The sequence below is a fragment of the Electrophorus electricus genome, chromosome 25 (assembly GCF_041902795.1).
Source record: "Electrophorus electricus isolate QZ-2024a chromosome 25, ASM4190279v1, whole genome shotgun sequence".
Classification (NCBI taxonomy): Eukaryota; Metazoa; Chordata; class Actinopteri; order Gymnotiformes; family Gymnotidae; genus Electrophorus; species Electrophorus electricus.
In genome coordinates this window covers 12287501-12312418 of record NC_137521.1, presented here as the reverse complement: position 1 = coordinate 12312418, position 24918 = coordinate 12287501, and the positions used below count along the sequence as shown (strand labels likewise).

Sequence of the window (24918 nt, the reverse complement as noted above, 5' to 3'; positions counted from 1 at the left end):
TAGTCCAGACCAAAATGCAGTGGAACCTCAGAGCTCCAACCTCCAGCTCACAAGTTCAGCTCAACTAGCCATCAGTACATGTAGAGACATGACACACGTGAGGCTTAATGTGAAGGACCTGAATTAAAATCTCCATTTAAAAACCAACAGCCATATAAATTAGTTTAAGTTTGTTAGATTGTGAAAGAAAAGAACTGAATCAGAAAGAATGTACAAGGATGGATGATGGATGGATGGTGTATGATGGATGATGGGTGGATGATGGGTGCATGATGGATGATGGATGATGGGTGGATGATGGATGGTGGATGATGTGTGTGTGTGTGTGTGTGTGTGTGTGTGTGTGTAGATGGTTCACTTCATGTGTGTGTGTGAGGGATGTTTTAGCTGAAAGTCACGGGATTCACACGGCACACGGCCCTCTGAAGCACGAGCAGCATAAATCAATGTAAATGTAAATCAGTGTGAATATGTAAATCAGTGTAAATGTGTAAGTCCTGGTTACACACACATCTACCACTCGCTGTGTGTGAGACACTGTCATATTTATGTGTGTGTCAGAGAGCCATGTGTCACAGCATGGTTGATTTGTGCCGAGGCAGATGGACCAGGCGTGCTGGGGACTGGTTTCAGTGTTCTGATCCTTCTCACTGTCAGCAAAACAGAAGTTGTTTATTTATTTAGTGTTCGTGTGTACCGCCGCGCGGTTAGTGGTCGGGTGAACCAAACCGCTGATCCTCAGCTGTGGTGGTGATGCCTTCAGCCCTTTAGCTAAAGAACTCCGGCAACATTTCAAGTTTTTGTTTTGCAAACTAAACCTTTTAGTACTTTGTACATTAAATGTGAAAATATTTTTTTTTAATTTCTCCATCACGTTGGTTTTTATATGACAGTGCAATCAAGCTTTACACTAAATATATATTACTTATTCATAAATAAAGCTGTTAGCACAATTACAATATGTACAAACCTATTTTAAAATATGCAGGTGTGTGATTTTTACCTGCATGTGACCTCAGACATCAGGAACATCCCTCTTCAGTGTTCACTGAGTCCACAGAGCGGCTCCACACTACACATGCTGACACGCTACTGAAACTGAAGTACTGACACTAAACCATGGGTGATGGAGAAATTCAGGAAACATTTTTGGATTCAGCGTGCAAAAAATACACAATAACGTTGTGTTTATTTTTGCAGGAAGCAAACACGTTGCTGGCGAGTGCAATGCGGTAATGCGCAGAATCCTTTGATCTACTGCATGACAAAGAGCCCAGAGAACTGCGAAAAGAGTCTGCAGAGAAACTTAAACTCTTCGTCTGCGCAGCTGCGCCGGTCGGCTGGGAACTTGGACGCAAAGAACGGACGCGGGTTCTGGATCGGTGGGTTTATTTCTTCAGATCGGAGACCCTGCATCACGCCGATCTGCTACAGGTTGGTCAACAGGCCCCAACACACACAGGAAAGCCAGTTTCTTCCCTTCTGCTTATTTTCCTTTTTTTTTTTTTTTTTTTTTTTTTTTTTGAAACCCGTGACAGCAACCACATCTGATATTTTAGTCTCAAATACAGAGCTGGAATCTAATTGGTTAATTTCTTATGATCTATGATGATATCCAAATGTGAAATTAGTCTGTTCTTTTTTAATTATTTAGGTTTTTTTTGGTGGTTGTTGGTCTTTGATCTGGGAATGCATGGCTTCAGCTATGCTGCTGCTCTGTAATAACATTACAGTATATCCTCTACAAGCTATACAAACTCTAGGTAAATAATAAAAAAGAATCTTTGTAAAAAATGAAAAAAAGGAAGAGAAAGGAAAAAATTAACATAAAGCCATCCCATAGGTCAGCTCCATCATCATTTGCATTGAAACATGCAAGGGGCGGGGTGTACTTCCTTCTTCTGGTCAGAAATCCACTGGTCAAATCCTCGGCCTGCACTGCAGAATGCCTGAACTAAAACAGTTGTTAAGGACCCTTGGAAGCTCTGATTAAAGGCGAGGATGGTTTACCAAGAAATGTCTCTATAACACAGGCCTCCATAAACAAGCCAAAAGATGTCCCGTTTACCACGGTTGTCATAGTTACCACAGTTACCATAGTTACCATACCACATCAGCTTCTGGTTTCTGAAATCTTCTACATGTACAATGCAAAATTCAGTTTGGGCACTTGCATGTGTTTTGTTTTCGTGGTAAAAAAAAAGGAATGTACGTCCTCATACAACCCCAACATTCAAAGCATCCATGAAACCACAACAGAAAAAAATACATAAAACTTACACAAACAGTGATTTTAAATTTGATGCTTACCAAACATGCTTTGTAAATGGGGTGAGCTTGTAAACTATTACTCTATCGTCAGAAAGGAAATTCAACTCATCTTCAACGTGCAAAAATACAATGGCAGCAACGTTTCCACTGAACACATCAACAATTTTTTTTTATGGTTGTTATCTGATGTTTGGTTGGTAAGACAGTTATTCATTTTGGATATGCGGAGACGACCATTGGCTAGTCTGTGTTACGTGGTCACACCCTGCTGCTAACATCTCTCCACAGATTGTTTTGGTTTTTGGTGGTTATTTGCTAGGGTTCAGAGCTCCCAAAGGCCCCGTTTGCACACACCAGCATGTCTCTCTGTCCTCCTGGCGCCTGGCGTTCCCTCCGTGCATCCTCTCCGTGGGGCGTTTTTCGGCAGCGGTGGTATTGATCCCCCTGTACCCTGCACTCTGTCCATAACTATACAAGGGCTTTACAAAAAAGCTAACTTTAATCAGCCATACAATGGCTAAACATAAACCGTATGTCTACCATGAACTGTTAACTCATTACATCGTGTTGTTTTTTTTCAGTGTGTTGAAGTAATTGTGTTTTTTTTTTGTTGTTTTGTTTGTTTGTTTTTAGTTTTAAGTACTAAAAGTCATTTAGCAGTGTTAGTCAAGGATGGCAGAGGAATGTGAGTGAGTGATCGTGTGTGTGCGCGTGTGCGCGAGCGGCCTAGCCGCTGTCGGAGGATGTGTGTGGAGCGGTGGAGGGCGATCTCCGTCGGCGGATGGACGAGCTCCAGGAGCGCTCTGACGCCTGAGAAGAGGCGCGTGTGAGAGTCAGGCTGTGCTGGACCAGTCCGTCCAGCAGGTGGCGCTGCTGCTGCAGTATGGCTTGGGACAGGAGGCCAGGCAGAGCCTGCAGGCTGGAGGTGATGGAGTCCAGTTTTTCCTCCAGCTGACCAATCCGCTTGTCCAACTCTTCACTACGTTCCTGCAGCTCTGACACCAGGTCATACATCACGTTCTGGGTCTGCAGAGTACGCACGCACGCACGCACGCAAACACAAACGCACACGCATGCACTCACGCATGCATGCACACAGTGAGCATAGATATAGAAGAGAGGTTTATACACACACACACAAACACGCACGCACGCATGCACACAGACAAATACACAAATACAATAAATATAGCTATAGAAGAGAGGTTTACACACACACACACACACACTGTGGACAGACTAAAAACACTGCACACACCTTGGCTAAGTCGACCAGCGTGTTCGCCTGATCATTCAGCTTCCTCTGTTCCATCTTTACACTGCGCAGTCTGACGAGATTCAGGAGCAGGATATACAGACAGACAGACAGACAGACAGATAGATAGATAAATAGATAGACAGACAGACAGACAGACAGACAGACAGACAGACAGACAGACAGACAGACAGACAGACAGATAGATAGATAGATAGATAGATAGATAGATAGATAGATAGATAGATAGATAGATAGATAGATAGATAGATAGATAGATAGATACGTTGGAGAGAAAGTGCAAGAGGTTAACATGAGTTGAAATGAGAAAAGAGAAAAAGGTTTAGAGTAGTGAGAATGAGGAGAAACAAGGGATGATAGAGAGGAACATATAAGGAGAGAGAGAGAGAGAGGGAGAGAGGAAGAGAGATGGAGAGAGAGAGGGAGGGAGGGGAGAGAGATAGAGCGAGAGAGAGAGGGAGAGGGAGGGGAGAGAGATAGAGCGAGAGAGAGAGGGAAGGAGAGGGAGAGAGATGGAGAGAGAGAGGGAGAGGGAGGGAGAGAGAGAGAGAGAGAGGGAGAGAGAGAGAGAGATAGAGAGAGAGAGAGAGAGAGAGAGAGAGAGAGAGAGAGAGAGAGGAAGAGAGAGAGAATAAGGATAAGAAACAAGGAAAAGGTTTGGGGAGAAGACAAACAAAGTGATATCAGGAAGGTTCTCCACTGAATGATGTGTCAACATGCAAAACGTTCTCAGGTCAAACGGGCCAAATCAGACATGCAAACTCAGTCAGACACAGGAGGCAAAAGGGAGGCCAAAACCAAGATGATGCGACGTTAAGAGCATTCAGACATCCCACAGCTCCGCCCCCCGCCACCCGCCCAAGATCCTACCGGACACACGGTTCTATTGGGGAAAGCGAGCTGGGTTGTGTGGGCAGAGGCCGTGGGAAGGGGGAGGACAGACCTCGAAGTGAAGAAGACGAGCACGGATGGGACGGCTGAAAGCTACGTGAGCACTGGACCTGGGAAAAGCAGCTCCAGCCGCCGCTGACCCTACACGGCGGTCAGCGTCCTCGCTGGTCATCACGCATGCATGTTTGGCTGGAACCTTTTCACCATAACTGACTGCACAATGCAGAGCGGGTGTGGAAACATGCGTCGTGCTCCTTCAATTCAACCTAAATCAACCTTAAAGGTTAATGACCACCAGCAGGCGACGCTTTGTAGGGCGTCGCAAGTAAACATTAAGTCAGCACCGGTCTGCGTCCGTCGGCGCCGTGACAGAAACACTCCACACAGACTGGAAACACCCCCACTACCACTCATACCATGCAGGTCAACGAGCCCATGAGATAACCAGAAGGAAGTGATACCAGGGTTTGGTTTGCTATGTGATGACCGAAGTGAGTCTGGAGAATTTTTAGCATTAACTTGACTTCAATACCTATTGAAGACAGAAAGTCAACAGTGGCCACCAGCAGACTTCCGCTGGAGGAAGTCTGGACAAAACCCGGAAAGTCCTTTCTGCAGGAAGGGAGGGGGGGAGGCTGGTGGTGCGTTTGGGGGATTGTGGGATTGTGGGATTGGGTGATTAGGGGGTTGCTGGATTGGATCGGAGTACCGAGAGCTGGGAGTGTTGGGGAGGAATTTGATGTGATAAGGAAGCGTAAGCAAACGACAGTCATGAATTTGTAGTATCAGGACCTCTCAAGGTATTTTAATTCATGCTAAAATAAAAACTTAGAGTCAATTGCAACCATATGTGGTTGGTTTCTGTTGTCTGGTTCATCACCACTGATATTCTGCGAACAGGACTGTGTCTGCAAAGGCCTGATATTCGCTGACACTGAAGGGAAGACTGTTACGTTATTAAAGACTGGAAGAGCAGAAATATAGATCACATTCATGTTTAAACCCAGTGGGTCTGTGCCATGGAAGTGGCTCACTTGGGTATTTCTGTTCTGGAGGACGATCCTCTGTGTCTTTGGAGATGTTTTAGCCAAGTATCATGGGTCATCTTCCAATTCCATTAGTGAAGAATTAGGATCGCCTCGGCCTCATCGTTTTGACAATAACACCACGTGAACACACTCATCGTTGCTGATGTAATCCTGCACATGGTCTGTCCTTAGTGAAGTCCTCTGAAAATGGGAGTGGCTAATGTGGAAACTGCTCCCTTCATCTCTAGGTGTTCCTAACTTAAGCTCTGGTGTTCTGTGTTAGAAGACATAGCTCACATCTCACCAGCCATTATGACTCTGTCCTGACCTGAAGGGGATATTGTTGTATTAATGGCTATTTTTGTGGGCCAATGACTCATTGTCGGGTAACCTAGAACAGAAATCATAGTCATTGTTCTATAATTGCTTTTTTAAATTATGATCCATTACACCAGTTGAGTAATGTTAGGCTCTATGGATAAAATTAATATATCTCACATTGTTGTAGTAACTAAAAAATAAGGTACAGATTAGGCAGGGTGTATGTTGTTAGAGTGTGTGAGGCGTCACGTGCCACGTGTTCAGATGCACGGCACATGTGAACTCCCATAGTTCAGTGTGTAGATTGTGTTCAGATGGACAGCACACGTGAGCTCCTGTAGTTCGGCGTGTAGACTGTGTTCAGATGGGCAACACACGTGAGCTCCTGTTGTTCAGTGTGTAGACTGTGTTCAGATGGGCGGCACACGTGAGCTCCTGTAACTCAGTGTATAGACTAGGATCAGATGCACGGCACACGTGAGCTCCTGTAGCACAGTAGGTAGAACAGGTATAGCTACATACCAACACCACGAAGCATGACCTTGAGTCCCAGGGACTACGTGTACCGCCATGCTGTAAACATGTCAGTCTCTGTGGATAAGAGTGTCTGCCAAATCCTGGGAATGGAAGAGGTATACCCCAGGGCTCTCTTTCTGCTGGCTACACAAAACCTAGCAACCACTCAAACAGTCATAAAACAGACCAAAACAACGTATCCATGTCAAGCTGTATGAAAACGCAAGCCCAACAATTCCACCGCCTCCAGGAAGCTGGTGCTGTGCCCTTTTATGGATGGGTTCTCAATTTTGGGAGGGCCAAAATTGCTCTGTGTCTCGCTGCACGCAGACCTCCATGTTTTCAGGCACTGGGCATACAGATACACTCCGTGCGGGTCTCTGCGGGACGTGGGAAGAGCCCACCCCAGCGGGACGTACCCAAGCTTCCTGCGCGGGTGTTTATAGAAATGTCTGATTGTGTGCATTAGGCCAGGACATGTTTATGTGAGTGTGTAAGAGTGAGGGTGGCTGTTTTACAGATGTCCTGCTGGAGTCAGCATTTCCTTCGGCTGAACACAACGGAGGACAAACGATGGCTCATGTTCTCAGAAAAAGATTTCAAGGCTTCTGTGTTTCTGTACCTAGCGCAAAAGGTTTTCTTCTTGTGAGATTAGCTACAACATCATTCAGTCTGATCAACACACCCCAATTGTATTATGACTAATTAAAACGTCAGAAAAGGTAACCCAGTACCTGCTAGACTGTAGTTTGTGATTGGGACCACACTTATGTGCCAGTAAAGCCGATATGCAGATATTTATGTCATGTTTAAAACCATCAGTCAGAGTTTCAGCTGTGTGGTGTCTAAAAGCTACCATAACACTATGGGCTATGATGGAACCTCACAGCTTAAGGCAGTGTGAACATCCCGTGGTGCAGGTGTGACGCTAGCGAGACGGACCCCAGGTGTGCGGGGGATCTGGGTGCTCGGTGCAGACTCCAGTGGAGGTCCGGCGGAGATGGTGGGGATGGACCCTGGGTGCCGGACAGGCAAATCAATTTGAAGCTGAGATGGTTCTGTTTTTTCTTTAGTTGGGTTTTCATGCTTTGGCCTAATAGGTGTATAGAACTGCTCAATTTTAGAACTTCAGTGAAGAACCAGCATTTGAATTCAGCATCCAGCTTCAAACATTCTCATGTTGGTTTGATATTGATAGATAAGATTCAAAGAAAGACTCAAAAAAGACTCAAAGGTGCTGATGGGAAGGAAATATAAAACACGACTTACTTCTGAGCTCTGCAGAGATTTAGGACAAAACAGACGAAACATACAACACAGTTTTAAAAACCTCAAATTGCGCACACTGCACACCAACCACTGCACACGCGCACACACACACACACACACCCACACACACACATGCCTGCACGCACGCAAACACGCACTGCATACCTCACACCACGCACACACAAACTTGTCTCTCTACACATCTTAAACATGCCTACACTTAGTACGTTCATGTACAGTAAGAGCTCTGCCTCCAATAATGCAACTTAAGGTTGGGGTGAAACTTCGGCACCAGACCAGATTCTGAATAGGAAACCATGATTTCAGAGAGTCATATAATCTCACATAAGGCATGTCCAATGTTTCAAATGACAGAGACTGTACCTCACTGCCTCTCGTTAATGGTAAAATCATATTCTTTATTATTATTAAATTGATATGTCCATGTTTTGAAAAATTACTTGATGGCTGCAATCAATTATGCGTTGAGTTATAGAAAAGTGCTCATATACACAAGCAGACACGGCCTGATGGCCTAAAAGACCAACATTACAACACAGGAAGGGGAAACCTCCATGTCTTTGATTCGGTTGGAATGAGGAACCTTCCAGATAAAAATGTTTTATAGCCGACCATCCAGGAACTGAGCGCATGCTCTGAGAACATGGGCAGACCAGAACATCTGGAGTTTATTTAAACGGTCTTTTATCTGTGGTTCCTGCTAGGAAATACAATTTAAATAATGATATATAAACTGAAATGCATACATGTATCATCAGAGTGTCAAGGATAAACATATTAGTCCTTTTTACTAACTTACTTTTAATTAGCAAATTAGCAACTTATTTTAGACAAATTTGAGTAAGATTATTCGAATTAAAGGTTATTTGAATTATCAAAATGAAAATGACCCTGCAGTAATAGAGTGAGGTTTGGAGAAATCCAGATGTATTTCCAAGTGCCCTTTAGCTGTGTCTAATTTCAGAACCTCTCTCGGGCTTGGACTAGGAAACAGGAAACAGCCAGTAATGACAGGAAGTGGGTCAATGGCGAGTGGAGCCACTGAGTACCCACCTGGCTGTGGTGGTCCTGGGTCAATGTGTGGGTGTGAAGACAGAGCTCTTAATGCATTTCCTTCAACTTACCGCCCCTCTCAGCACTGGAGAGCTTTCCAAGATAAAGTACAGAACCCATAGAGAGTTCTGGCCTCCAGAGCAGTGGAGGAACAGAGCTGGTGGAGCAGGTGGAGGAGGGTGGGGTCCAGACGGAGTAATCCTGATTATTACTCTCTCACTGACAGTCCACACATCTCCACCCCAACATCCATCAATATGTCTACCTAAACGCCTTCATCAGAATGCCAGAAGGCTGTTCTTTTCCAGACAACAGGTCATCGTAAGTTCAGCAATTTGGGTGTTTTTTTGTTTGTTTGTTTTTAAAAATGTTGCAAAGGTTTTGGATTTATAACCTCAGCATGATGCCTGGTTTGACTTATACAAACACTTTCTTACAATAAGCTTCCTCGGGCACAGTCCTGGACCCATGTTCTCTAGTGAGCAGTGTAATGCCATTCTTCTGACCCAGTAGCTGGACTGGAGGAGACGGGGGGGGGGGGGGGGGGGGGGGGGGGGTGCGCTGTTGTACTCACTGGTGAATCGCCTGCAGAAACTTGCGCTGATGTTTTCGGACCTTGGCGTGATCGACCTTCTTCACTAGTTTGGTGTGTTTGTAAATTAGCCACGTTTCCCTGAGTACGTTAGCAGCTGTGTTCTTCACCTGCCGGCCGGAGAGAGAAAACACCAGTGTAATTATATAACTCAGACTCCAGTGTAATTATATCATTCAGACTCCAGTGTAATTATATAACTCAGACTCCAGTGTAATTATATCATTCAGACTCCAGTGTAATTATATAATTCAGACTCCAGTGTAATTATATCATTCAGACTCCAGTGTAATTATATAACTCAGACTCCAGTGTAATTATATCATTCAGACTCCAGTGTAATTATATAACTCAGACTCCAGTGTAATTATATCATTCAGACTCCAGTGTAATTATATAACTCAGACTTCAGTGTAATTATATCATTCAGACTCCAGTGTAATTATTTAACTCAGACTCCAGTGTAATTATGTAACTCAGACTCCAGTGTAATTATATAACTCAGACTCCAGTGTAATTATTTTTCTCAAACACCAGTCATGTTTGGAGATTCCTGGTATCTCCAAATATCAAATATCACACTTGCATTCTAATAAACCCCACTGGTGAACATATCCACTATGATAAAACAGCGGTAGTGACTTAGATTAATCTCAGTTCTCTCATCTTGAACATTAGGCTGTACGGTGGGAGTCTGAGGGGTCTGAACTCTCCCTGCTCCACGGGGACATGCGCACTGTCTCATGACAGGAGGGACTCTGTGCTTTGCTTACTCTTTTGCAGAGCTGAGTGTCCATCATAAAGTTATGAACATGTTTCTCTGCCTTGGTCAACTCCAGCTTCCTGGCCACCACCGCAACCACCAGCGCAGTACAGCCAGCTCCCTGAAACAGACAGCACACACACCGCACACGCAACACACATGATGCATACGCACGGCACACGCCACACACACAACACACGCACAACACACGCACAACACAGACACAACACACGCACGGCACACGGCACACATGCAGCACACGCACAACACACGCACAACACAGACACAACACACGCACGGCATACGCACGGCACATGGCACACACACAGCACACGCACAACACACGCACAACACAGACACAACACACGCACGGCACACGGCACACACACAGCACACGCACAACACACGCACAACACAGACACAACACACGCACGGCACACGCACGGCACATGGCACACACACAGCACACGCACAACACACGCACAACACACGCACAACACAGACACAACACACGCACGGCACACGGCACATGCACAGCACACGCACAACACACGCACAGCACACGCACAGCACACAGACAACACATGCACAACACACGCACGGCACATGGCACACACACAGCACACGCACAACACACGCACAACATATGCACAACACAGACACAACACGCACGGCACACGGCACACGCACAGCACACGCACAACACACGCACGGCACACGGCACATGCACAGCACACGCACAACACACGCACAGCACACGGACAACACACGCACAACACACGCACGGCACACGCAGCACACACGCAGCACACGCACAAAACACGCACAACACAGACACGGCACACGCACGGCACACGCACAGCACACGCACAGCACACGCACAGCACACGCACGGCACACGGCACACACGCAGCACACGCACGACACACGCACGACACACGCACAACACAGACACAACACACGCACGGCACACGGCACATGCACAGCACACGCACAACACACGCACAGCACACGCACAGCACACGGACAACACATGCACAACACACGCACGGCACATGGCACACACACAGCACACGCACAACACAGACACAACACACGCACGGCACACGGCACACATGCAGCACACGCACAACACACGCACAACACAGACACAACACACGCACGGCACACGCACGGCACATGGCACACACACAGCACACGCACAACACACGCACAACACACGCACAACACAGACACAACACACGCACGGCACACGGCACATGCACAGCACACGCACAACACACGCACAGCACACGCACAGCACACGGACAACACATGCACAACACACGCACGGCACATGGCACACACACAGCACACGCACAACACACGCACAACATACGCACAACACAGACACAACACGCACGGCACACGGCACACGCACAGCACACGCACAACACACGCACAACACACGCACGGCACACGGCACATGCACAGCACACGCACAACACACGCACAGCACACGGACAACACACGCACAACACACGCACGGCACACGCAGCACACACGCACAAAACACGCACAACACAGACACGGCACACGCACGGCACACGCACAGCACACGCACAGCACACGCACGGCACACGGCACACACGCAGCACACGCACGACACACGCACGACACACGCACAACACAGACACAACACACGCACGGCACACGGCACATGCACAGCACACGCACAACACACGCACAGCACACGGACAACACATGCACAACACACGCACGGCACATGGCACACACACAGCACACGCACAACACAGACACAACACACGCACGGCACACGGCACACATGCAGCACACGCACAACACACGCACAACACAGACACAACACACGCACGGCACACGCACGGCACATGGCACACACACAGCACACGCACAACACACGCACAACACACGCACAACACAGACACAACACACGCACGGCACACGGCACATGCACAGCACACGCACAACACACGCACAGCACATGCACAGCACACGGACAACACATGCACAACACACGCACGGCACATGGCACACACACAGCACACGCACAACACACGCACAACATACGCACAACACAGACACAACACGCACGGCACACGGCACACGCACAGCACACGCACAACACACGCACAACACAGACACAACACACGCACGGCACACGCACAGCACACGCACAACACACGCACAGCACGCAGCACACGCACAGCACACGCACAGCACACGCACAACACGCACAACACACGCACAACACGCACAACATAGGCATGGCACAATTAAAAAAATGATTAATGTTACAACTGATGATAATTCTGACATGAATTCCCAGAATACAAAAAATTACAATAAAACTGACAAAAGAGTGAATATCTCAGTTAGTTTAACAAACTAATGAACTAACAGTCTAACAAACTCTAACAAACCTGCACATTTTCTGAAAACCTGTAAAGAATTTATACATTGTGAAGATCTAAACTTTAAAAGTGAAATGAGGCTCCATTTGTCAGTGCAGTGGAGCCCACACCAGTCAGTCCCGTACAGGCTGGGGTTCTCTGTCAGTCCCGTACAGACAGGGGTTCTCTGTCAGTCCTGTACAGGCTGGGGTTCTCTGTCAGTCCCGTACAGGCAGGGGTTCTCTGTCAGTCCCGTACAGGCTGGGGTTCTCTATCAGTCCCGTACAGGCTGGGGTTCTCTGTCAGTCCCATACTCTGTCAGTCCCGTACAGACAGGGGTTCTCTGTCAGTCCCGTACAGACTGGGGTTCTCTGTCAGTCCCGTACAGACAGGGGTTCTCTGTCAGTCCCGTACTCTGTCAATCCCGTACAGTCCCCAAGCACTATTGGAAAGCATCAATATGCCTGAATGAGTCTGTTTTATATGTTTTATTTGCGTATATATTTGTGTATATGTGTTCTTGTACGTCACACATCATGTTTGCTAAGCGGTTACATGTACTCATACTGGCATTGTGAATGTTTTCTCTCCGTGCATTACGTAGCTTTTACGTAGCCTCATCTAATGTTACCAGGTTTGCTACTGCTATCAGTTTGTGTTGTGTGCAGAGTGACCTGTGCAGTGTGACGTGTGCAGAGAGACCTGTGCAGTGTGACATGTGATGTGTGCAGTGTGAAGTGTGCACACACCATGATGCCTGTCAGAAGACACACCCCTTTCCCACAGTAGGTGTGTGGCACCATGTCTCCATAGCCAATGGACAGGAACGTTATGGAGATCAGCCACATAGCCCCCAGAAAGTTACTCGTGACTTCCTGTTTATCATGATATCTGAGAAGACAGAGACAAAACAATGCAACAGTTTTGTTAATAAGGGAAGGCGTAACCTGGGAGACAGCTGGAACTGTCTCAGAGACACCAAAGAAGGAAAAAAGTTGCAGGTGATTAAAGGTGATCTGGTTTACCCCTTTTGGATAGTACACATATATAACCACTGTCTGTATGGTTAAAGGACTATATAATTATCACATGATCAGCCACTGCAGGCTCATGGGGTTGGGAGCATCTGGTATTCTCTTCCTGTGTGATGCTGAGACTAAGATAGCCAATCACGTGGCTTTGTGTAAGATATACAAATCCCATTGATGTAATTGGATTGAACAGATTTGTGCAGATTTGTCTTATCAAGGCTTCTTCAGAATGATCCCTGTACATATAAATATTAACGTATCTTTAACATATCATTAACATATCAAATTACTGCCACACTTAATTAGACTGGATAAATATGGGAATTCCTCTGTTGCCAACTTGAGTATATTCACAAATGCCAAATGCAGAGAGAAGACTTGCATACAAGTTTCCATTCTCACACCAAAATCAGCTCAGGCTAAGAGTGTGTGTGTGTTTTCCAAAGATATTCCTCAAAACACTAATTCAGCATTCAAATGTTTGCATTTCTGACCTGTGAAACTAGAGCATTCAGAACATCTGACCCTGTTTACAATCTTGGTATGTGAGAAACAAATGTCTAATTATGAATGAAAACCTAATTAGGCTTCTGGCCAACCCAATTAAATTTTAAGGGTTCTGGTCACCAGGGCCTGGTATCAATAAGTATCAAATGTTTTTGCAACCAAGGCCAAGCAGGACAGTCGAGAACAGTGAAGACAACGTTCTAGTGCACCGGCTCAGGGCAGGTGGTCCCAACGCACTGCACAGTTTTGGGGGTGGGGGGGGGAGTTAAGGGGGTCCACCCAGCAGGTCTCTGTGTTTAGGGCTAGTCAGCTTTATGAAAAAAAAACAGTGGAAAACTACTGTGAGAAACACAGGCGATTAGACAAGCATAAAGCAGACTAAAGAGCAAAGCATGCTGGAAATCTAACTGAATACACAGGCAGCATGAGATCAGATTACACACTGCACAGGCAGCATGAGATCAGATTACACACTGCACAGGCAGCATGAGATCAGATTACACACTGCACAGGCAGCATGAGATCAGATTACACACTGCACAGGCAGCATAAAATCAGATTACACACTGCACAGGCAGCATGAGATCAGATTACACACTGCACAGGCAGCATTCCAATCAAACAGCTATCACCTCAACTTCCAACTCAACTCAACTCTACTGAACTTCCAACTCTACTCAACTCCCAACTCAACTCAACTCAACTGCCAACTCAACTCAACTCCCAACTCAACTATCAACACAAGAGTTAGGCCCACTGAAAAGTTTGGAAAAGACAGCATAAGATAATGAGTTTAACAGATACACACTATAAAGTTCTCATTTTAAAAGTTTGAAGCTAAAATGATTTTACTATACTTTGCCTTAATGGACACAATACATATTGAATCAGACGACATGCCTGCTGGTGATGTGTGGAGTAATCAGCATTTAAGATTGGATCTGAATATTTTAAAATTCACTGAAGTACTGCATAACCATGGTGTGTGTGTGTGTGTGTATGTGCGTATGTGTGTGTCCACGTGCGTGTGTGTGCAGGTATGGACAGTGTACAGTATTAGCATTCTGAGATTTGTAAAATTGGATATTATGTGTGATTGTGTGCATGCATGTGCATATGTGTGTGCATATCTGTGTGACTGTCTGTTTATGTCCGTGTGAATATGTATGTGCGTGTGTGAATGAGCGACTGTGTGTGAGTGTGAGTGAGTGTGTGTGGTTTGTGCTCATGTCCCTGTGAGTGTGTGTGTCTGCGTGTGTGTGTGGGGGTGTGTGTCTGAGTGTGTGCATGTCAGTGTGAGTGTGAGTGTGTGTTTGTGTGCATGGTGTGTGCGTGACCCTGCGTGTGTGTGTGTGAGAGAGTGTGAGTGAGTGTGTGCATGTCAGTGTGATTGTGCTCATATCCCTGAGTGTGTGTGTGTCCCTCGTGTGTGTGTGTGTGTGTGTGTGTGTGTAAGGCAGTGCAGTACTGTACAGTGCATTTATGTGCCTAATAATCAATCAGCAAGTATCTTCCTTTCTGCCCATGAATTTAACGCAGGACTCATTAAGCTGAGTGCTATTAGACGATGCCTGTACTGGCCTGCTGACCCGTGATTAAAGGCCCAGACAGAAGATTTGCCTTCCCCAGAGCGGTGCCGTCATGCCCTGGGCCTCCGCAGGTGCTGACACAGCTACCCCCCACCCCTCCGCCCCCTGGCCAAGCGCCAGGACCAGCCGTCTCTCACCTAGTTTAGCTAGCCATTCTGAGTTAGCCACAGTTGAGAGGTTAGTATCTCCATGATGTTTAATGTGAGACTGTTTGCCCTTTTATGTACATCTTATAAACTTTTAAACATGTCTTATATCCTTTTATATTCATCTTATAACCTTATTTCCCTGGGAAATCTCCCGATCTCCAACAGACACTCGTATGGCGGACGTTATTTTGGTTAGCTTGTGTATATTAGCTTAGCATATTTGTTTTGTGGTCTAGCATGCTAGATCTGGGTAATATTTTAGGGGTGCATTAACCATGTCATCGCATAGGCCATTTTAAAAACATAAAGCCATTTTTTAACCTACAAACTTCTCTGATTAACTGATAAACCACAATAGAAAAAGCAATTTTTCAAAAAGGCAGCGTAGAGAGAAACATGGCTGTCCATGAGGGACGTGACGCATGCCAGCAAACACCCCCCAAATACAGCAGCAAGCCGAACGACACGGGAATGGCATGAGATGGTGGGCGGAGACAGCATGTGGGGAAAAGAGAAGAGGAAAGTCTGTGGATAGCAGCCAAGAGTTTAGGCTGTCCTGATTGGTTCTCTTTCACCGAGGGGTGTGGCTAGACACAGCACCCTCCCAACACTTCCCCTTCCCCATACATGGACCAAATGTATGTCAGCCAGAAGAGCAAGTCAGCGAGCTCAAAGGTCAAACAGTTTGTTGTTTTTTTAAAAGGGATTTGAGGGAAAAAAAACAAAACACCAACATGATACAATGAATTCAAAGCCAACCATGTCCACACATGGGTCAGTCAAATACGTGAAAATCCCAAAATCCTCACAGGAATGTGCAACGTGGGGTTTAGCACAACATTGGGTCTGCTTTAAGACAGACCAGGAACAAACTACTGTGCGTTCCTGAGCGTGCAGGACAACTCCGTTGGTTCAAGAGTTTGGGATCTCCAGCGTGTCAGCAATGCAGTGCACTGGGGAGGAATGCAGGATCGTTGATCGGAATACTGGGTCTCCATGACTGGGAAAACCCCAGAGTCATGGACCAATGGAGGGCTTTCCACTTATCCACTGATGAAAAAAGCAAACACACAGACTCACTTTGGACCCCTATCCAGCAGCCATGTGGGGGAGGAGCAGGGAAGGGGCAAAAAACACAACAATGAACAATGTGAACAATAAAATCCAAACAATAAAAAGCAAGACGCATCCACGCCTTTTCCGGCCACGCCAACACGGTGGCGGGGCCATGGCTCCGCCCGCGGCCCGCCCCAAACCCAGCCCGTGCCCCGCCCCAAACTCCGCCTGTGCCACATCCTCACCTTTCGCACACGCGTACGGTCCAGGCGGCGATGATCCAGGACGAGATGCTGAAGACGAGCAGCACCGTGCCGGGGCAGATGGTCATGAGCGTCTTCATGACGAAGCGCGTGTTGAAGTTGATCTTGTTGAGGGCGCCGATGCTCCGCGACGACGCGTCCGTGAACAGCTTGCTGTGGAGGAGCATGACGCGGCCGATCAGGTAGAGGCGCAGGAACATGGGGATGGACAGGATGATGTCCACGTCAGCGTCCGCCACGGACGGCGCGTAGGTGAAGGCCAGACGCGCCGTCCACGTGAAGACGTACTGTCCCGGGATGGGGTGGATGGCGCACACCAGCAGCTCCAGGACGATGAACAGAATGCGCTCGTACGTCATGGCTATCCGCCAGTCGTCCGCGCCATTGTCCACCATGAAGAGCTGCAGAGGGACACAGACTCACTGTACACCTCCAGCAGACCTCCATCCATCCCCATACATCTCTATCCATCTCCATCCATCTCCATCCATCTCTGTACATCTCCATCCATCTCCATATATCTCCATCCATCCCCATACATCTCTATCCATCTCCGTATATCTCCATCCATCTCCATCCATCTCCATTCATCTCCATCCATCCCCATACATCTCTGTCCATCTCTGTACATCTCCATCCATCTCCATTCATCTCCATATATCTCCATCCATCCCCATCCATCCCCATACATCTCTCCATCTCCGTACATCTCCATCCATCTCCATCCATCTCCATTCATCTCCATATATCTCCATCCATCCCCATACATCTCCATTCATCTAGCAGACGCTTCTTGTCCCCAGAGACTTAGAAAATGTGCACACAGTATTTTACATTTACAGCGCTTGGCAGACGCTGTCCAGACACTAACCAGAGCAACTTACGTAAGTGATTTGTCCAAAATCATTTACCCTTCGGACTGGTACGTATAGGCTAACGACACCATACGACCATAAGGTCTGTTGTGCACTGATGTGTCCAGAGGTTCAACCATGAACCAAGACTTCAAGGCAACAGATTTTCCCAGCATGTAATGCAAGTGTAAGAACAGCAATTACATCAGAAGCCAAAACGCTTAAGAGTCTGTGCAGAAGATTAAAGATTTTAGTTCTACTGCACATTGGTGAATAAATACTGTACTAACCAAAAACCCCGACCTGCAGGTCGGTTAGCAGAGCTTCAGGCATCCAATCTCGGCTTAACACTAAAACCTCTGAGTCAGACACAGGAGTGCAGTGAGCTGTTCGAAGTGTGCACCAGGAGAATCTGTCCATGGCTGAGAGTGCCGTTTTGGGGAGAGCAGTGTGAGATTTGACAAGTGAGAAAGCTGTCGTGTACAGCAAAGTGAGTTGAACTAAACTTTGAAAAGAAAAAAGTAGATTAACTCTAAACCTTCAACTCATGGATCTGAGGGCCATAACAATATACATATTTTAAGTTTCCTCAGAAAAAAGCAGCGTTTTTTCTGTGTCAATTGACAATGCTTACAATCAGGAATTAAACTCAACGCTCCGTCATGTCTTCAGTGAATTTGTTTATAAATGACTTTCTCAGCCATAATACCGACGTGCCTGTGACTGGGGTTCCAATTACCCATTAGCTAATTCCTTCTAGTTCAAGATACAATGGCATTATATATCAAAGTCTGCTCTCTCTATAGGGAAACTGAACTGGTTGCTGGAATGATAATGGTACCGCGCAGCAGACATCGAGACGTACAATAGCCACTTCTCTTTTTTTGGTGATGCTTCCAAGTCATTAGGCTTTGGCAGAAGAGGGAGTAGTGTAATCTATTACGGGCCTCTCCGTCTCCGCGCCCCTCGCTCAGATTCCCGCCGGAGCGGAGCCGGACACTCACCTGGATTTCTCGTGCGTGATACATAATAATCAGACCAAGCAGAATGAGAGTGGAAAGGCTGATGAGGCATTTCAGTGCAAATGAATATGAGGACTCCTGTAAGAGACACAAGACAGGCACGTTAGTGCATCCACACTGTGCTTAATGAACAACAACAGGAACACTCAGCCTGCCTTTATGTTCTAGTTGTTACCTACGACTGTAGCGAACCTGAGCATCACAGGAATGTGGGCTTCATTACAGCACTGTTACACACTGTGGCACTGTTACACACTGACGTGGGCTTCATTACAGGACTGTTACACACTGTGGCACTGTTACACACTGACATGGGCTTCATTACAGCACTGTTACACACTGTGGCACTGTTACACACTGACGTGGGCTTCATTACAGCACTGTTACACACTGTGGCACTGTTACACACTGATGTGGGCTTCATTACAGCACTGTTACACACTGTGGCATTGCTACACATTGTTACACGCTGACATGGGCTTCATTACAGCACTGTTACACACCGTGGCATTGCTACACATTGTTACACGCTGACATGGGCTTCATTACAGCACTGTTACACACCGTGGCATTGCTACACATTGTTACACGCTGACATGGGCTTCATTACAGCACTGTTACACACCGTGGCATTGCTACACATTGTTACACGCTGATGTAGCCAGTATTTGTGCTTTCATTTGTCATGAATGCATTTTGGGATATCATGCACTGCCCATATAATTCACAGATGTAACAACTTATTAGAATAAAAAGTACAAACAATTCTGAACATTATATGGCACCTGACTGTCGAGTTTACATGATTAATGAACTTAATAGGTAGCCTAAAATGAATGAATATTATATAAGTGTAACTACATTTTCCATAGGTATCAGTTGGCTCCTTTCTGCGCATGGTGAGAACAGGCTCAGCGCACACACGGTAGCCTCTGTCTGCCTTCTGCTGTCATGAATGCCAGTGTAGCGGCCTGGCTGTGTTGGTATCCTAGCACACGCTGTGCAGTCTGTATCCACCACCCTCAAGACCATACACAGCACCAATGACCAGGGTCACCTATAGCACATGCCAGAGATGTCAGGCATTCCAGATGTTCCCAAGTTTGTTCAGTGTGTAACTGTGAGCCCAGAAAAGGAGAAGGGAAAAGCTGTCATCATTTTACTTCCTTAAAGAAAACTTTTTAGGGAGGAATTTTTCTTTGTCATTAAAATTACATTATGGCGTGACTGAAACTTTTCCTTCGCACAAACTGCATGTCTCTTCGAGTAGGTCTCAATGGTACCCCTTTAAGAAGTCTTCCGCAGTGTGTGTGTGGTCAGCAGTGGTCATATCCGGTGACTTACGAGGGCTAAGACAGACCAGGGCACTTTGCTTATCTGGCTCTTAACACAGATGAGCTTGTTAACGTCCCTTAAATAATTGAGTGAGACTATAATTAAGAATAGTTCTCCCATCCTGCACTGAATCAGTGAGGGAGGAGTGTTGGCCTGCGCGGAGAAGCCCAGCCACTGGACGACTCAGGCTTGGTTCTGTAGTCCAGGGTGTGGTTTGGAGGGTACAGTTCAAGGGGTGGGGTTTAGGAGTGTTGTATGGGGTTTGATTTGGGGGTATGGTTAAAGAATGTGGTTTGGGGGCGTGGTTTGGGCATGAAGTTAAGCAGTGGGACATGGGGTTTTATTTGGGGGTGTGGTTTGGGGGATCCATTAACAAGACAATAAAATTTTATTACAGTATAATGGTGGATTGTATTGTAAATTCTACAAAACTGTCCATCACAAGAAACATAAAACAAACAAAATAAAAAATTTATTGATTTTTATACAGATGGTCCTGTATTAGCTGAGTAGATTAGCTGCATAAAGCTAATCTATTTGTGCCACTTTAGTGAGAGAATTAAATGCGTCATTTGGTGATGTCTGCCTGTCTACAGTTCGCTTGGTGATGTTTGCCTGTCTACAGGTCTATTGGTGATGTCTGCCTGTCTACAGGTCTATTGGTGATGTCTGCCTGTCTACAGGTCTATTGGTGATGTCTGCCTGTCTACAGGTCTATTGGTGATGTCTGCCTGTCTACAGGTCTATTGGTGATGTCTCATCACTCTGTAATCCTGCAGCTATATCCAAACCCATCAGCACCTGTCAGAACTACAGAGAGCATCAGTAACCGCCTCCTGTCCAGGTGACACCCTGCTTCTTACCTTTGTATAAACCCCCCAGGAGAGCTCAGTCTCTGTTACCATAACGACAATGCCAAACATCCCGAAGATCAAGGCGTAGTCGCTCAGGCGCTTGCGCTTCTCAAAGAGTGCCCTCCGGTGGCCGAGCTTGTAGCCGATGTCCTTGTTCCTCTTGTGTGGGGCACTGCAACCCGCCTCACGGACCAGGCTCTCGCGGGACGTTTTGCCGGGGTCGTCTCCATTGCCCTTGGACACCACCACCTCGAGGCCGGAGGTGTGCAGCGTCTGCAGAGGTTGTGTCTCCGAGTCCAGATCTGCCAGGTTCCTCCGGGACGTGCCCAGGTGGCTCAGTGGTCTCACCACGCCTCCATTGTACTTGCAACTGTTCATGGCTATCTGAGGGAGCTGAGCGCCGCCGGCGGACAGCGAAGACCGCGACCAAGCATGGCTCAGCCTGCTGGCATCCGCACACACCTGAACACACAACACAGGAGGGTTAGGGGCGTGGCTCCTACACCTGAACACACAATACAGGAGGGTTAGGGGCGTGGCTCCTACACCTGAACACACAATACAGGAGGGTTAGGGGCGTGGCACCTACACCTGAACACACAACACAGGAGGGTTAAGGGCATGACACCTATACCTGAACACACACACAACACAGGAGGGTTAGGGGCGTGGCACCTACACCTGGACACACAACACAGGAGGGTTAGGGGCATGACACCTACACCTGAACACAATACAGGAGGGTTAGGGGCGTGGCACCTACACCTGAACACACAACACAGGAGGGTTAGGGGCGTGGCACCTACACCTGAACACACAACACAGGAGGGTTAGGGGCATGACACCTATACCTGAACACACACACACAACACAGGAGGGTTAGGGGCGTGACACCTACACCTGGACACACAACACAGGGGAGTTAGGGGCGTGGCTCCTACACCTGGACACACAACACAGGAGGGTTAGGGGCGTGACACCTACATCTGAACACACAACACAGGAGGGTTAGGGGCATGACATCTACACCTGAACACACACACAACACAGGAGGGTTATGGGCGTGGCACCTACATCTGAACACACAACACAGGAGGGTTAGGGGCATGACACCTATACCTGAACACACACACAACACAGGAGGGTTAGGGGCATGACACCTATACCTGAACACACACACAACACAGGAGGGTTAGGGGCGTGGCACCTACATCTGAACACACAACACAGGAGGGTTAGGGGCGTGGTATCTGCACCTGCCACACACATGTCGGGTGAAAGGAAGCAGGTCTAACACTCTGTCGTCATATACACAGAGGGAGGCGTACAGCAACACAGAGCCAAAGTGCTTCAAAGTGTTGCCGTAGAAACGTCTGAACTAGTGCAGGAAAACACCAAAACAACAACAACAAAAGCCACAAACAAGACAAAACAAGATTCCACTGAAAGTGCTGAAATTATTTTAAGAATGACAATGTATAACAATGATTTTCACTTTCAAAATCCTTTTGTGATGTTTTTTCCACTTTGCACAGATGAAAGATATTAGATTTCCATAATAAAACAAAGCTTCCGTTACCAAGACTTTAAAGGGAATCATTTTCCGTCGTCATTGTTGTTATTAATAGCAAGTGAGCCTAGGACGCAATGTTCTGGTTATACACACGCCTCACAGTTCACATGCATTTATTCGGAAGCCGATCCTCTGCACGGAGGCCCCCTGTAATCCCCAGAGCTGAGGCACCCAACGCCAAACACGCATGATGTAAACATGACTGGAGCTAAACTACTCATGTATGCAGACACAAGTCAAGTCAAGTTAAAACTACACATTAAAGATGAAAGCGAACATATTTCTAGATATGAAATCAGTCATTACATCCCTCCAGAATTCATACACATCAGAAGCCTGCAATGCTGTCTGGATTACAATCTTTGATTATGAGTCTTTAATCTTTAATCTTATTAGGTTTTTTTCTGTTTGGTACAAAGAAAAAGTTCATCAACTGGTACCATGTTCACCAGTGTAACACCAGTCTCTGTAGACCAACACGGCTTCGAAGTCCAGGAGCAGAGCTTCGGAATAACCAACACACCGTTAGAATGGCGAAGGCCAAAGCGCGTGAGACGTTTAATCACAGCCCCGGTGGCATCCACGCGGCCCATACACACACGTCAAACTGGGGTGTAAACAAACAGTAGCTCTCCACAACACCACCTGCTCACATGACAACCAAGTGCATCCAGGGGCTCCTTCAATCCTCCACCTCCTGTTATGCCCCTCCTCCACTCTCTCCCTTCCCCTCCCGCCTTCTCTCCCTATCTCGTTCTCCTTCCTCCCTCCCTCTCTCTCTGCCCCTCCCTCTTTCTATCCCTCCGTCGCTCCTGTCTGTAGCAGCTTGCTTTAACATGACTGTGGCCTATAATGTTCCATCCACACACAAGCCCCACCGCCGCGGTGGACTGAGCCACATTGCGTCTGCTGTCTGTGCTTCTCCGTGTAATGAAGCAGGCGTCTCATAACATGGCAGGAAGATTACTGCATCTGCCAGACTGCTGTGGTAGCTGCACTCACAAGAGCTTTTAAGGACCTCTGTAAATATTTGGAGCTCCCACATTAAAGTCTGACACCAAAACGAATGGGCCCTTTGCTTACTGGTGAGCACCTCCACGTGTATGACACATATTCATGCATATTCATGCACATTCATGCATATTCATGCAGACAGCGAGGAACATAACAGGCAGAGCAAAATGGCAGTGCCAACTCCGTGCCAACTGCCCGTCCCAAAGATCTGCACGGATCAGTACCAGTATTTAAGAAAGAAATATATAACAATTAAAAACAAAGTACGAACGCCTCTCAGGTGTCTGAAGGTATTACTAACATTTTTTCTGGTGCGGGATGGGTTTCATGTGTAACACAGACCCTGGACACACATACAAACCCAAGTAAAACTCTTTCTTACACACGTACTAACGTCCCGCTAAAGAGACGTGATGCTGTTAAGTGACATCGTGCACGTTACTACGTATAAGCAATTTTGCTGGAAGATCTGATCATAACCGCTAATAAAAGTCTGATCATAAACGCTTATAAAAGTCTTATAACCTCACCTCAGACGCCCCAGCCCATGGTTCCACCACACCCTATCTGTATCCTGCTCTCTTTACACTCAGTCAAAATCAAGGGCATTAAAGAATAAAATCTAATTAGGTCTGTGTTTCCCAAAGGTATCACACTGTTAAAATCATTTTACATATTAAAGAGAGTGTTCGTTCATCTCTGACATCGTACAATGATCGTTGTGCTACGGTGATTTTGAAATTTGACCCCGAGTAAACAAAATCAAAAACAACAAGATTTCTGAAATCATGACTGTCTCCTCCAACCCACCTGTTCAACACACGAACTAATAACCTCCCAAAAACGTGAGGCTGAGAACATGTCCCACCACCACAGCACAGAGGACAGCAGAGTCCAGGTGAGCAGCACACGGACGACTTCTCGGTCATTAGCACGCTAACGGCTTCCTACACGGTTTCATTCGGTGATGGATATATTAGCACTTTAGGCGGAAGCAGCCCCTAACCAAGTCGTGTTAATCTGCAAACAAGCCCCTCTCAGTGACAACAGGACTGGAGTTCTTTACTGTGACTAGGTGAAAACATCACAAAACATTCATTCGTTACTAATTCATTTTAAGCGGCACTAGGGTCACCAAAAAAGACCAACGCAAAGCAGTTGTGAACTCCCATGCAGGGTCAGAGTTAAAGCATGTCTGGAATAATCTGGGACTTTAGAGAGATGATTCGTCACTGAGTAAAAAAGGTGAAAGTTTAGAT

At 46.8% G+C, this 24918-nt stretch overlaps 1 protein-coding gene across 7 annotated transcripts in view; it reads right to left on the bottom strand.

Annotated features, from left to right (window-relative positions):
* Positions 1-1372: 1372 nt before the first annotated feature.
* The window catches only part of kcnn1b (potassium intermediate/small conductance calcium-activated channel, subfamily N, member 1b), a 29424-nt gene continuing 5878 nt past the window's right edge, over positions 1373-24918 (bottom strand). The window contains exons 1-9 of one of the 7 annotated variants that reach the window (XM_081707693.1): positions 23169-23298; positions 21082-21534; positions 18866-18961; positions 16990-17408; positions 13162-13303; positions 10012-10122; positions 9221-9348; positions 3530-3599; positions 1373-3297 (exon numbers count right to left, since the gene is read on the bottom strand). In XM_081707693.1, coding sequence (XP_081563819.1) covers positions 2998-3297; positions 3530-3599; positions 9221-9348; positions 10012-10122; positions 13162-13303; positions 16990-17408; positions 18866-18961; positions 21082-21450 — 1635 coding nt within the window. In that variant the 5' untranslated portion in view covers positions 21451-21534; positions 23169-23298 and the 3' untranslated portion in view covers positions 1373-2997. The other 6 variants (XM_081707694.1, XM_035522159.2, XR_014119915.1 and 3 more) reach the window with 6 other exon arrangements.